This window comes from Lycium ferocissimum, chromosome 6 (assembly GCF_029784015.1).
Source record: "Lycium ferocissimum isolate CSIRO_LF1 chromosome 6, AGI_CSIRO_Lferr_CH_V1, whole genome shotgun sequence".
NCBI lineage: Eukaryota > Viridiplantae > Streptophyta > Magnoliopsida > Solanales > Solanaceae > Lycium > Lycium ferocissimum.
In genome coordinates, this window is record NC_081347.1 from 7,783,705 (window position 1) to 7,798,789 (window position 15,085).

At 37.5% G+C, this 15,085-nt stretch overlaps 1 protein-coding gene and 2 long non-coding RNA genes across 4 annotated transcripts; 1 reads left to right on the plus strand and 2 right to left on the minus strand.

The window, feature by feature from the left end:
- Window positions 1-1,460: 1,460 nt before the first annotated feature.
- On the plus strand, window positions 1,461-14,301 carry LOC132059151 (transcriptional activator DEMETER-like). 2 transcript variants are annotated; one of them, XM_059451676.1, is made up of 21 exons: window positions 1,461-1,649; window positions 2,548-3,248; window positions 3,800-5,680; window positions 6,086-6,442; window positions 7,166-7,256; window positions 7,351-8,375; window positions 8,490-8,761; window positions 8,857-8,936; window positions 9,016-9,100; window positions 9,169-9,260; window positions 9,334-9,402; window positions 9,517-9,553; window positions 9,719-9,801; window positions 10,667-11,188; window positions 11,609-11,645; window positions 11,730-11,787; window positions 12,104-12,243; window positions 12,347-12,412; window positions 12,576-12,690; window positions 12,785-12,823; window positions 13,802-14,301. In XM_059451676.1, exons 2-21 carry the CDS (start codon window positions 2,651-2,653, stop codon window positions 13,978-13,980), a joined length of 5,826 nt encoding a protein of 1,941 aa, XP_059307659.1. In that variant the 5' UTR covers window positions 1,461-1,649; window positions 2,548-2,650; the 3' UTR covers window positions 13,981-14,301. The 2 variants fall into 2 exon arrangements, with proteins under 2 accessions (XP_059307659.1, XP_059307660.1); XM_059451677.1 differs by having other exon boundaries at window positions 1,463-1,626.
- On the minus strand, window positions 10,144-10,799 carry LOC132059153 (uncharacterized). The gene is made up of 2 exons (XR_009415511.1): window positions 10,661-10,799; window positions 10,144-10,292 (listed from the first exon to the last, which is right to left on the minus strand). It is a non-coding gene; the product is annotated as an uncharacterized LOC132059153 (long non-coding RNA).
- LOC132059154 (uncharacterized) lies at window positions 11,083-13,866 on the minus strand. The gene is made up of 3 exons (XR_009415512.1): window positions 13,735-13,866; window positions 11,432-11,537; window positions 11,083-11,219 (listed from the first exon to the last, which is right to left on the minus strand). It is a non-coding gene; the product is annotated as an uncharacterized LOC132059154 (long non-coding RNA).
- Window positions 14,302-15,085: the final 784 nt, after the last annotated feature.

Genomic DNA, 15,085 nt, shown 5'->3' on the forward strand with positions numbered 1-15,085 from the left:
CAATGTCACTCTTACAGATAAAAGAATATAATCTAAAAAAAGTCTATCATGAAAGTTCAAAGAGATTAAGTTAACAATAAGTAGGGGTCATAAGACGCAATTTTGAATAGCTTAACTAATGATCCATAGAGCTTGACGTTTATTTAACTAGAGAATTTGACTCACATGTAGTGACACATGAAATGGACCAGAATGACGATCTATGATGCAGAACTGAAAATATTTGCATAATATCTAATTTACAGATACGATTTAAAATTACGAATCTCCTAATTAGACTTCATTAATAATAACATACCCAGTGCAGTTCCACAAATGAGGTCTGGGTGGGTAGAGTGTGTGCAAACCTTATCCCTACCTCGGGAGGTAGAAAGGTTGTTTTTGATAGACTCTCGACTCAAGATAAAACAATATCAAAGTAGGTCAAAAAGGAAAAGGACCACTAACTACAACCAAATAAACATAATTATGACTATTCTTTTTTTTATTTGAGTAACTACACCGTCAACACCTATTTCTACCAACGGTCAAAAGAAATGCATTAAAATCACGAATCTCTTAATTAGATTTCTTGAAACATATTCATTAGGTCATGACTATCTTTTTCATTTGAGTAACTGCACTGTAAATGCCTATTTCTACTAACAGTCAAAAGAAATACATTAGAATCACGAATCTCCAAATTTGCCTAGTTCTACCAACGGTCAAAAGAAATGCATACCGCCAATGCCTATCTCTACTAACGGTCAAAAGAAATGCATAATGTTAAGTATATCTCTACCAACGGTAAAAAAAAATGCATTAGAATCACTAATCTCCTAATTTGCCTAGTTCTACCAACGGTCAAAAGAAATGCATACTGTCAATGCCTATCTCTACCAACGGTCAAAAGAAATGCATAATGTCAAGTAGATCTCTACCAACGGTCAAAAGAAATGCAATAGAATCACGAATCTCCTATGCCTAGTTCTACTAACGGTCAAAAGAAATGCATACTGTCAATGCCTACCTCTACCAACGGTAAAAAAGATGCATTAGAATCACGAATCTCCTAATTAGATTTTTTCAAACATATTCATTAAGTCATGAATACTTTTTTTTTTTTCATTTAAGTAACCGCATTGTCAGTACCAATCTGTACCAACGGTAAAAAAATAAATGTATTAGGACAATTTACCACCACCCTCCTCCTTGTATAGAAATTTTGGACCACCAAATATTATAAATACCAACACTAAACAAGGTTACTAAGCTCAAACAAATTGTTATTATAGTATTATCAAAACCTTTAGCAACCAATAAATAGTTCTTTCCAATAAGAAAAAATTGTTATCTCAACATACTCTTTATGGGTGGCTATATTAATCTTGGTAGCAAATGAAGATTTTGTGCTTTGAATGTAGTCTGACCAATTTTATTATATGAAATGGTACAAGCATAAACATACAACATTTTCTTAACGTATACAAAGGGGTACTATTTCTGATAGTATTTTTTCCCACATTTTTTCTCTCTCTCTCTCTCTCTCTATTTGTCCTTCATTTTCTCTGTTTCTCTCGCCTCTCTTTTAACGAAGACTGACTTTGGCTCTCCGGCATTGACTGGTTCTCAAGCAACTTCACTCCGGTAACTGAACTCAGCTAAGATCGGTTAGTTAAACTGTTAAAGATTAAATTTTTATTATTTTCTTTGCTTGTTTAATTGGTTTATTTATTTTATTTTATTTTATTTATGCTGTAACAACAACCCATAAAACTAGGTGATCATTTTCAACTCAGAATTCCTTTTAAGATTCTGTGTGAAGATTTTGTGAGTTTTTCATTCACCTGGGTGCATTTCAGTCAATCCTGGGAATTAAATTCCCCAAAATTCACTGTGATTTCCAAATTTGTGTTATCAGAATTTGTTGTTCCAATTCACTTGCTTTTTCCTCTGTCATTCTTGGCATATGTTATATGGTGGTGGAAGTACTGAGCAAAAACTGAAAAATGTACTATTCATACATATTCCTATATGAGATTCTACAATTAACATGTTTTTCAATTTCCTGTTATCTGATTGATGATTGTGTGATTTTCATGTGGGCTATAAAATGCTATTGAGTTGTAATTGTATTTGTTGGTATTCCCATTGGTACCTATATAGATGAATTTTCTATGATTACAGAGGAAAGTAATTCACAGACTCGATTTAGTAAAGTGCATACAACTCAAGGACTAAGATTTTTTTTTTTTTTTTTTTTTTTTTGCTGCAAGTACTAAGAAATTTTATGTTTAAATTCACTACTCGGCGAGAACACCTGTAATGCATAAGTTTATATTCTTATATTTGTTTCAATGATATTTTTTTTTTCATTTCAAAAAAGTAAATTGAAAACTGATCCTACTTATTAATTGGTCCAGTTATTGTTGCTTGTTGACCCGAGTGTTACATTTTGGATCTGCCTATGTTTATGATATTTCCACGAATTTCCTGTCATTAATTCTTATGCTTTCATGTCAAAGAACTGTTTTGGATTAAAAAAAAACTCATTTATCGGTTTTACAGTGAAGTCCTATCTGAGAGTCAAAGTATAGTCAGTTTCGAACAGTTAAAAGCGAAGACGCAACGGATGAATAGACAGTGAGAAGAATAGACTTACGATTTGAGGATGAATCTGGGGAGAATATTTTCAACTCCCCAAGAGAATAGAGTTACCCAAAATGGGGATCCTTGGACTCCTATTACACCGCAAAAGCCGGTTTTGCAAATACCTGATCTTGTTCCAGCTGAAATGCAAGGGAATCAGATGGAGAGGACAGATTGGCAAGACCTGCTCGGGATGTATGGTGACATTTTACAGAAGCCATCTCATGATACTGGAGCAGTTCAGAATCCTGTCCCGTCAGGGAGTTTGAATAATGGGTATATTGGTCACCGGAATGATGCAGCAGTGGTTAACAGACACTCTGATATAGATATCAACCGCTGTGAAAATGTAGCAGACCATAGTAAGGCTGCTTGCACGAGAGTTAATTCGTTAGCGGAATTGTTGGGCATGAATCAGTCGTATACGCTCTCCACCAACGGAAGATCAAGCAATAGCATCCATCTCGGTGATTTACCGACCTTTCAGAATTCATATTCTCAAGTTGAAAGCAGATATGAGCAGCAACTCAACTCTGCAGGTCAAAATTTGCTCGACGAGAGTCAAGTGTTTAGTCCAAATCAGGCATTTGATCGTTACAGCAACCACCGCCCACCACTTGGTGAGTTAAATCTTATGTTAGTATTTGTAAGAACTTAACCATCTATGAGGTTTCACACTTGTGTTTGTAGAAAAGAAAATGCAAGGCAGGAACACTTTCAGATATTGCATTGTAATGTAATGCCTAGTAACAGTAAAAAGGAAGGAAAAAAAAAAAAAAATGCTATTTTTTCACTAACAAGAAACCTATGCTAAGAACAAGCCTCAAAATTCTCTCATATATTACACGCCCTGATTGATACCTATAAAACCAATTACTATGCAGAAGCAATACTAAACATCTAAACATAATAATTCCTGTATTTTACTATTTTCCACTATAATTTGTCACAAATACATGTAATTTGTTACATATATATTAATTAGTTACACCCTGTCCTTCCCTGGACCCCACACATAGTGGGAGCTTGGTGCACGGGGCTGCCTTTTTACACTGTTTAATTTAAGAGTGACAAGAAACAGCAGGTATGATATTTTATTACACTAGTCCCATTTGACAGGTATCATGATATTTTATTCTGAATCACAAGTTTATGTCCAATTTCCTTACAGATGGAATTCGAGGCCCTTATCAGATCAATAGATCCCTGTATTCACCCTCGGCACCAGATGCTGGCACAAGTCCAAGCACAAGTAGTTTCTTCCCGTTTGCACCAGTAACACCAGAACAGAACCACTTCAAGGACAACCAGCATTTTGAGCCAATACAAGAAAGCTCTAGTCTTGAGAAAGATAAGCAGGAGAATATTGTCGGGTCTATGCAATCCAAGGATAACCACTCTGATAAACTGTTACAGAAAGTCCCAGATTCAACGGTTGCCGTATCACCATTGAGTGAAAAGATCAATAGTGGCAATATAGGTAATGGGGACATTGACCTAAACAAGACGCCAGCATCGAAACCTCCCAAAAGGCGAAAACACCGGCCGAAGGTAGTAATAGAAGGGCAAACCAAAAGAACTCCGAAGCCTGCTGCCCAGAAAGATAGTTCTCATGTTGAGAACCCATCAGGAAAGAGGAAGTATGTCCGCAGAAACGGCCTCAAAGCTTCAACAACTGAACAAACTGAAGTTGTTGAGTCAGCTGGCCCAGGAAATAGCATTCGAGATGAGAACCCATCAGGAAAAAGGAAGTATGTCCGCAGAAAGGGCCTCAAAGCTTCAACAACTCAAGAAACCGAAGTTGTTGACAAGGACAGAGTTCCTGATACTGGAGACACAGCAAAAACATGTCGGAAAATGCTAAATTTTGACCTGGAAGACAGAACAAAAGATGAAAGCCTGGCAAGTACCAATATCAGCCACGCCGAAAAACATCAACCAAGAAAAGAGTTTTTTGATTTGAACTTGAATTCTCAAGACATGGAATCAGCTTTGGCTATCATGGAGGCTCCTGCAATGTCAGCTGGGCAGAATCAGCAGAATGGAGAAATTGCAGAGAAACTGCTAACAGAAACTGCATCTGATGTAATCAGTTCCTTCACTCAAAAGCCAAAAGATTTGGCATTGCCGCTTCCTTCAGCAAATAAAGTTTCAACAAAGAACCAGGCACTGAATGCCATTGCAAGAAGTCTGAGTATGCGAAACGTTAATCAGTATCCAAACAGCATTCAGCTTGGGCATGATCAAGTGCGAATTGATGAAACCAGAATAGGCCAGGTTGTCTTTCAGGCAAAAGATAGTACACCAAAGAGAGACGAACCAAGACAGCTGGCACTGGAAGGGACACCTCTGCTTTTGAAAGACACAGCTTGTGCAGACGACAAAAGAGGATCCAAGAGAGATCAGTGCCCTAGTCCTGCATTTCAACCTAGAATTTTTAGCCAGATGGGATCTCTGTGCCCAGAAATGTCGGGGATTGACTACATCAGAAGAAATTACAGCACATTTGGTTTAGAAGGTTCAGAGATTCACAAGAAAACAAAGTTTGATTCTGAAATATATGGTAATTCATCTGGTATTCCTTCCTGTACTACAGCTGCAATAGATGGCTCAACAAAGTTCCAGTCAAGCAGCTTGAACATAAATAGATATAATGGATTCCTAGGTTCTAATCACAGTGGAGCCAATGGGGAGGGCAGTAGGCATTGTGCTAGTACCATGGTTGTTAAACATAACTTTCAAAAGCAACCAAACCCATCTCAATTTCATTCTTATACACAACCAATATCACAGGACATATCCCAACAAATGACTGGAATCCATGAACCCCAAGCACAGGCCACAAGCAGTAACTGGAATCTTCAGTGTCAACCCCAAACTCTCTCTATGGTGGCACAAGAGATTCTGAGAAGATTTTCTAAAAATAAGATACAAGCAGAGCTGAAAAATGTGGGGCGGACATCATCCAATGAACTATTCAGTCATGGGGAGCTGCTTACAAGAGAGAACAAGAATTCACGAGCTGGCCAACATCACCCAACAAAAGCTAGAGGTATCCTTTTGCACCTATGACATCACTCTTGCTTTCATGTTTTTATCTTTTTCAGCAATGCAGCATCAATATTTGAAGAATGATATGAGTCGTTTGTCCATGATTTTTTTTTCCTTTTTTGATTCAAAACATTGTTTGGTTATACATTGGGCTGATTTTTTGGGGAAAAAAAAAAATTGAAGATGAGATTTTTCCTTTTTTCAAAATTTGAAAAACTGATCAAGAAGAATCTATTCTACTCACAAAATTTCAACTTGTTTTCAAGTTAATGCATGTCCAAACACAACTCAATTTCCAAATACAATTTTTCAACTTAACTTCAAATACTACTTTTTTGCAAATATCACATTTTTATGTCCAAACGCCTACTTAGATTCCAATAACTAAATCCTTCCTGTCACACAGGCTTACAAGGAACACGCAGAAATGCAGCATCAGTCGATATGATCACACGGCGATTGGAAAGCCTTGTTATCAGCAGTGGCAAGAAAGATGTTGCTGAAGAGGATCAAAAGGCCCTTGTTCCATATAAGGCAAGTGGCACAATTATCCCATATGAGGGATTTGATCCTGTCAAAAAACGTAAGCCACGGCCCAAAGTGGACCTTGATCCAGAGACAAATAGACTGTGGGACCTCTTGATGGGGAAGGAAGGAACTGCAGATACAACGGACAAGGACAACGAAAAAAAGTGGGAAGATGAAAGGAAAGTCGTCCGTGGACGGGTCGACTCTTTTATCGCACGAATGCGCCTTGTTCAAGGTAACAAAGAATTCCATATACCATTCATTATTCAATTTAGAAGTCGATAACTGCTTCTGAAATGATTCTCTAGTCCCACCATGTACTTGTATCAATGAGATAGCCAAAGGTAAAGCCTGAATAAAAGATCAAAACATGAGCTGCAAAACAAAATAGGTACAGTAAGACGATTGGATCTACGGCTGTTATACTATTGCTCTGCTCCACTATTAGAATAAGACAACTCTAGGTTCACGTACAAAGAGAAGCTGCATACTGGATATGCTAGCATCCTGTCATAAATGGTAAATTTTCCAAAAATATATATATGTATGTTTGTTAGACAGTAAATACAGAAAATAATCTAAATCAGGTGGAAAGTACTGAGTCATGAAGCTAAGCCATGATTATCAACAAGGGAGATCCTATGAGCAAACTTGTCTCTTTAACATTTTAGAGAGGCTCAAGAAACTAATATGTATATCTTCAAGTCCCCATAATTAATGCAGGAGAAGTCTGTAAGACTGATACTCCATTTGCTAGATCAGTTAATAATGATCAAAACTATCAAAAGAGATTACCATCTGAATAGTAGACACTAAAGGCAGTTGAACAAGTTTTGTGGTAGACGTACCAGTTAGGATTCATTTCCACAACCACACCTATCTGTCTTGTATGATCAGAATTGATGTTATCGTGATGTCACCAACTCCAACTAGACAAATAATTTGAAAAGCTTTGCAGGAGATAGGAGGTTCTCGCCTTGGAAGGGATCAGTAGTCGACTCGGTAATAGGAGTATTCCTCACACAGAATGTTTCAGATCATCTCTCAAGGTAATTGATGGTCGATACCATCAGACGAACATAGTTATTAATCAAATTAACAATAGAAGTTGATAATTCAATAACATACTTCCCTTTCTTGCAGCTCTGCTTTCATGTGCCTTGCAGCCAAGTTCCCCTTGCAGCCAACGAGGACCAAGAATACCCTCTCACGAAATGGATGTAACATAGCAGTGGAGGAACCAGAAGTCGAAATAATAGATCCAGATGGGACTACCACATATCATAAAGCTAGACTACAGCTGCCTACATGTCATCAACGCTCCATAACATCCAATGAATCATCTGAGCACAGGATGGAGAATCACATACAAACAACTAGAGCTTATTTAGTAAGTGAGCATGGCAAGAGAACAGACGAGGAAGTCATTTCATTACAAAACTCTCCTGACTCTCTCATTCTTCAAGCCAATGAAGAAATCAGGTCAAGCTCCGGATCCAACTCAGAATGTGAAGACCAACCAAGTTCACCCAACTTGAATGAGAACAGTACTCGAGCAAACCATTCTCCACCGACAAAGTGGACTGCTGCATTCCCGGAATATCAGAGTCACTTTATGAGGAATACACTTTCAGGAAAGATGCCCGTCTTTGGGAATCAGAAGTCAGAAAATGTAAGGCATAATCGAAATCTTGATGCAGAGGTGTATTTACATGGCTGTCCAATCAATCCGCATGCTCATGTCCAACAAATATCAGTAAGAACTACCAGTAATTCTTGGTTGACCATGAGACCAGAATTTGGAAAACGTGAAACAGCATGCCATGAGAAAGAAATTGCCTCTTCTTTGACTTCAATAACTCCAGGACTCAATGCAGCAAAAGGAGTAGATTTAATGAGCCAAAGCATGAAACAGATAGCAGGAAGTTCAAGTACTTTGACAGCTCAGCGAACCGCACTTCCCGTTATTCATCAACCAAGGATGGGAGAATATGCATTTGCAGAGCACAGAGAACAGACAGGAACTATGCAAATGCAACCTCACAATGGAAATAATCAACATTCTGAGAGTTCCCAGCAAAAGGAGATGACAATGGCCTCACACCTAGAAAGCGCTTGCATCCGACAGTCAGTAAACCATTCAGAAGCCGCTGCTAAAGGACAAGAAGGTAATCCTGATATCCCAAAATCTGCAAATAAGAGTTAATTTACATGCTAGATCTGTAGTTCTTACCTCGTAGTACATGCAAGAAACTGTTACAATATAACCATATCACATGCAGAAGGTCAAGCATATCTTTCAAGCAAGCAACCCAGAGTAACAGGCACCAGCATCTCAAATACAAGAAAAAGAAAAGTAGAGGAAGGAGATAAGAAAGCTTTTGATTGGGATAGCTTGAGGAAGGAAGTCCAACCAAAGAGTGGGAAAACAGAAAAAAGCAAGAATGCAATGGACTCGTTGAACTATGAAGCAGTTAGATGTGCAGCAGTTAAAGAAATTTCTGATGCTATTAAGGAACGAGGGATGAACAACATGCTGGCAGAGCGAATTAAGGTACTAGCGCACTAAACATGTTTTCATTAGCCACGAGGAGAAAAAGAGGTCTCGCAATATAGATTCATAGAAAACAATAATTGTTTATCGTGCAGGACTTCCTCAATAGACTGGTAAGGGACCATGGAAGTATTGACCTAGAATGGTTGAGAGATGTGGCCCCAGAAAAAGCAAAGTAAGTTCATTGCAATAATTCGCTAAAATTTACCATCTTCTTGAGTTTATCTGCCCCTAAAAAAAATTCCTTATTGCAGAGAGTATCTACTAAGTATCCGCGGACTGGGTCTGAAAAGTGTAGAATGCGTGCGGCTATTAACACTTCACAACCTTGCTTTTCCAGTAAGTTCCACTTGCCAATGTGCAATGATCTACATACTTGATCTAGAACTCAAAGTTGAATTTGTTAGGTTGACACAAATGTTGGACGAATCGCTGTGCGATTAGGATGGGTTCCTCTCCGACCACTTCCTGAGTCACTGCAATTGCATCTTCTTGAACTGTAAGTTATTAAAGCAAAACCTCGAAAATGTACTTTGTCTACTATATGGCTTATCATTTATGCTTCCATACAGGTATCCAGTTCTGGAGTCAGTTCAGAAGTATCTCTGGCCACGACTATGCAAGCTCGACCAGAGAACACTGTACTTTCTCAAACCTCATAATAATTTTCATTGGTTACACATGCAATTTATAAGCTAAAGGACGCTCTAACATACCCATGGATGTATCGCTAATAAGGTGATGTTTGTTGGCAGGTATGAGTTGCACTACCACATGATTACCTTTGGAAAGGTATGTTTAATTGCACTATTCAAGTTGTATATGCCCTCATATGACTATTTTTGTGGAGGTTGTTCTCCCTCATCAGAAAGAATTATAATTATGGCTGACTTCCATTATTGGCACATTGTGGGACTCACTGGGTATGATGTTGTTGTTGTTCCAATATTGGCACAGGTTTTCTGCACCAAAAGTAAACCTAACTGTAATGCATGCCCACTGCGAGCTGAGTGCAGACACTTCGCTAGTGCTTTTGCAAGGTTAGTCATCCATGTCTCCAATCTTAATTGCTAGTGAAACTCATAACATTAAGGTTACCTTAAAATTTGCTTCATTCCTCTTTTTAACAACTTCAAACTAGAAGAGTTAGCGTTGACTACAAAATTGGGGACCAAAAACATGGTTTGAAGTTTAAGAATGCAATTCTAAGAACAGAAACCAAATTTTTCTAATTCAAATTATAATAATAATGATGATGATGATATTAATGATGATACCGATGATTAACAATAATAATAATAATAATAATAATAATAGGAAGAGGAGGAAAACTATGGGAGTGCACATACATAATCCTTTTTTTTTTTTTTTTTTTTGTGAGATAAGGAAAAGAAAACTAGGTAGTACATAATCCTTGTTAAAGCACATCCTAAATTGTTCCAGTTTACCCTGTCGCTCGAGCATATGTATGGATTGATTTCAGCTGCACAACTGCTCTCTCTAGGCTATTTCAAACACCAAAAGTTCCCACCTGTTAAAGTAAATCAACTTAAGAGCTCTTTAAGAACTTTCATTAGTTAAAATAAACAGCTCGGTTGCAAAATGAGATAAACGAGCGAATCTCAGCTTAAATGCTTCATATGTACCATTCCTCAGAAAGTATATATCCATTCATCTCAACCATCAAAATACTTACATGAGTCAACCACTCAAGTGATCCTTATTATCAAGCTCAAATCACAAAATAATTTGAATAATTGGCAAGTAGAGCTCGAAAACTGTTCCTCAGATGGTCGCTCAATTGTATGACTCTTACATTAGAGGGAAAAAATCTGGCAATCTTTTACTTTTATTACTTAGTCAATTTCGAGGAAAACTGACAAACTTGTTAAAAATTACCTGCAGTGCAAGACTCGCCCTTCCTGGCCCAGAAGAGAAGAGGATAGTGAGTTCAGCAGTTCCAATCTCTGGTGAGGGAAATGCAACTGCTCCATTCAAGCCTATGCTGTTACCCCCAGCAGCCGAAGGAAGAATGATGTTCCCGTGTGCTTCAGTTGAAGCTGGTAACATCCCTGCTTTCCTAAACAAGCCAATGCCAGTACCTCAAGAGATAACCAACTTATCCGATAGAGAAGCAACACTCATTACCAGCAACTGCGAACCTATTATTGAGGAACCAAAAACACCAGAGCCATTGCCAGAACTATTAGAAAGTGACATTGAGGATGGATTTATTGAGGATCCTGATGAAATTCCGATGATCGAACTCAACATGAAAGAGTTTACGACCAATTTGGAAACTATTTTTCAAGAGCATAACAAAGAAGGTGACTTATCCAAAGCTCTGGTCGCCTTGAATCCAGATGCGGCTTCAATTCCTACTCCCAAGCTGAAAAATGTCAGCCGTCTACGGACAGAACATCAAGTGTAAGTTCCTGAGTTCTTGTTTGATGTTTACCTGTGTAAAGATGTGAACAAGATAAGTAAAATTTAAAGTCAGGAATAAAAGGGACTTGTACAATATAACATTGCTGTTGTAGGACTTAATAATGTGAATATGAAATTGTATGGATTTAAGAAGACAATCAGCAAAGCATGTGCAATGTAGATATTTCCACAAATTTAGGCTGTGCTGAAAAGAGAGAATTAGATGTATAAAAGCTGCAATACCAGTTTGTATTGCTCGTCCACAACACCTCTCAACACCATCAATTATGAGACACCAAATGGCCTTCTAATAAGCACCTACAAAATACTGAGTCTTCTCATTTTTTACCTGTGAAGCCATGCCAAAAGGCTGTAGCAGTTAATCTCAAAACTAATGGCCAATACTCTAATATATTGCAGGTATGAACTCCCAGATTCCCATGAATTGTTGGAAAAGGTCAGTTGTCTATCTTCTGTTGCTCAATTAATAAAATTTGGCTAGAACATAGCTTTATTATGACCCAATAATCTTCAAACACAGATGGATAAACGAGAACCTGATGACCCAAGTCCATACCTTCTGGCAATATGGACACCAGGTCTGCAACTGAATTTTCTTTGAATAGTATCATCTTCTCTGGTATATCAACTAACGCACACATAGTACAGTTCATGAATGGAGAAAACTTGTATCCCTGATTCTAACCATAGTGCTAATCTGAAGCCAAACCATGCATTAGCAATATTTAGCTCTTTGAAACCAAAATTTTCCCCATATAGCATGGGAGGACACACTGACCAGTTTTTTTCTCTTTGACCTCGTCACTGACTACATATAACAATATAATGGTTAATTCGAACTCTAGTCTGCAGTATATTATCATGCTGTAACTCCTCTGCCTAATGTGGTACCAGGTGAGACTGTAAATTCAATTCAACCTCCTGAAACAAAGTGTGATCCCAGTGGATCGGGGAGCCTGTGCAATGAGAAGACATGCTATTCGTGCAATGGCATAAGAGAAGCAAACTCACAAACCGTAAGAGGCACACTATTGGTGAGTGAGACAGGCATTTGTTGTGTTTTAAAGTCACTACCTGTAGAAGAAATATAAGCTAGCATTGCCTTTTTTTTTTTCTGAAACACCTAGCTTATTGTAGATACCATGCCGAACAGCGATGAGAGGGAGCTTCCCCCTCAACGGCACATACTTCCAGGTTAATGAGGTAAACTCCGGACCTTGTCATCTGATCACTATTTTCAGGAGTCTGTCTGGACAACGATACTTCAAAAATTACAACTGCAGCTGTGCTTAATGAGACTTGGGAATGGATGTTATGATAGCAATCATTCTGATCGTTCAATTCGATGTGATCTTACACTGTGCAGGTATTTGCGGATCATAAATCCAGTCTTAATCCAATTAATGTTCCGAGAAAATTGCTATGGTCTCTACCAAGAAGGACCGTGTACTTTGGGACCTCTGTAACAACAATTTTTAAAGGTACAGCCAAATGCTCAGAAAAACATTGTAGTTTGATCTCTGACTTAAGAATTGAGTCTAAGTTACTGACTACATAAACATTAATGTTTATCAGGCTTGTCAACAGAACAAATTCAGTACAACTTCTGGAGAGGTAAGGCCAACTATTCTTGCTTCTCGTATTTAAAAAAGATACAGAAAAAGGATCTGAATTAAATTGTACCACTACTAAAAGAAGTGGAATGTAGACAAGACTCATGTAACTTAACTGTTACTACTAATGGTACCTAACCCATGGAAGGGCAAGGAGAAAAGCCTGGACTTGTCACCAATAATACTAAAGTTTATGAATGTGACTAAGGAAATTATCAATGCAGTGCAAAGTTATACTTCTAAAGTGATGCTTCTACCTGGAAGAGATAGACAATTAGAGATGGTACAAATTCACAGGTAGACAAATTGTGATCTAGAGAGAATGTATGCAGTGGTAGGACTTAAACTTAGTTTTGATTATGGATGAAAATCACCAAAGTTAAGTGCTCAGCTTACTAGTCCAACAAATAATTTAGAAGGAACATTTGATTTGACACTGGATGAGGACATCCAGGAAAACAAAGGGACAGACAGAATTTGGATGAGAGAAGTCTGTAGGTTTTTGCAGAACCTTACCACTGTTATAACATTAAACTGGATGTCAAGGACAAAGAATTGACCATAATATACACCTCTTTTTGGCTTTTGAAAATACTTTTAACAGCACATCCTACTGAAGTATTTCCAGGTCCTGTTAGTGCAATAACTGTTTATAGCTTAAGGTAAGTTGTTCAGATACTTGTAAAAGTTTCAAATAGTTCAAATAGCATGGATCAGCAACTAAGAGCTAGATAACTTGTGATTTATTTGGCTAAATTCATGTGAACATACAAGAAGGAAGCACTTGTAGCAGGTTACAACTGTTCAAGAATTACTTAAATACCAGCACCTTCCCTTCTCTTACTTTGGGAAAATGTGTACATACATATTCATCTTTGTCTTTAACAAATTAAAAGATGTGATTTGAGTTACCTAGCTTCTAGAGTCGGATTATGTAATACTGTCCTTGCAAATGTCATTCTCAAAAAGCATTTTGCAGGTTTTGTCTGCGTGAGGGGATTTGATCAAGAGACAAGAGCCCCACGACCTCTCATTGCTAGACTGCACTTCCCCACAAGTAAGTTGGTCAAAAATAGAAGTGATGACAAAAAAAAGGAGGGAGCAGCTGCTGAGAGAGTTGCTGGTTACAACTCACCAAAATCTGCTCATACAAAGTAGAGAAACACAGAGGAATAGGATAACAATTTGATGACTAACGCATTGTTGACATTCAATAACCTCACAGGAGATACAGATTTACATGTTACGGCAGCAGAACATTTGAGGTCACCCCTTAGGACATTACAAGGGTGTAGTGTACAATAAGCATCTCCTATTCTTTCATTTATGCTCCAAACTGAGCCATTTTTCAAGAAAATAGCATACAGCGATAGATGTAGGAAAATTGATATGTAACATTCATTGTTTGAATATTCAAACAGTTGATGTCATTGTAGTGGACAATATTTTTTAATTCATGCCCGAAATTACTACTGCTTTTACATGTTGTTGATACACTCATTTATATGTGGAAGAAGTGGTTAACTGGAGTTGTATACTATTGAACCTGCACCTAATAACTTAATAGGGATGGCCTGCAGTTTAAGCAAAGGATACAAAAGTATATAAATTAAGATAGGAAAAAGGATCACCTATCAGCAATAGGCTCTGCAAATTATGCTTCAAATCAATTAAAAACGAAAGAACTTATTTAAATCTGGAGAGTCTCAACCATAAACATCTGCCTATGTCCCTCTTGGCACTTAAGGCATAATGTCCTTAAACTACAAATCACTTATGTTTACTTATCGATATGCTAAAGAGGATGGATGATCCTATTTTTCAGTTAAACAGAAGCCCCGAGGCTCAGAAATATTCTCAACTTCCACATTGATCAAAAGGTCCATGCTTTACTAGCTCTCTGATAAGGTCTTTTACGCAACTCAAAGTGGTGTTGAATGAATCTTCCTCACCATATTATACTTGAGATACTATCAGTTTTTCTTTTTAACTCAGTTCAGTTAAGAAAATTAAACTAAGACCAAATTTCACCCTGTCTTGAAAGTATACAGACATTTCTGCTTTTTTCTCTTTCCAAAATTTTACATACTCCATGCTTCTAAGAGAACAAAACTTACTATTTTAAACGAAAAATTAAAACTTCACATCTACCTATATACATAGATTTGCAAGAAAGATGGAGTTCTTCAGACAAGTTACTTTAAAAATATAATGCACTACTACTCTAAATTTAGTAGCCTGTAGCTACTGCTGGCATAAACTA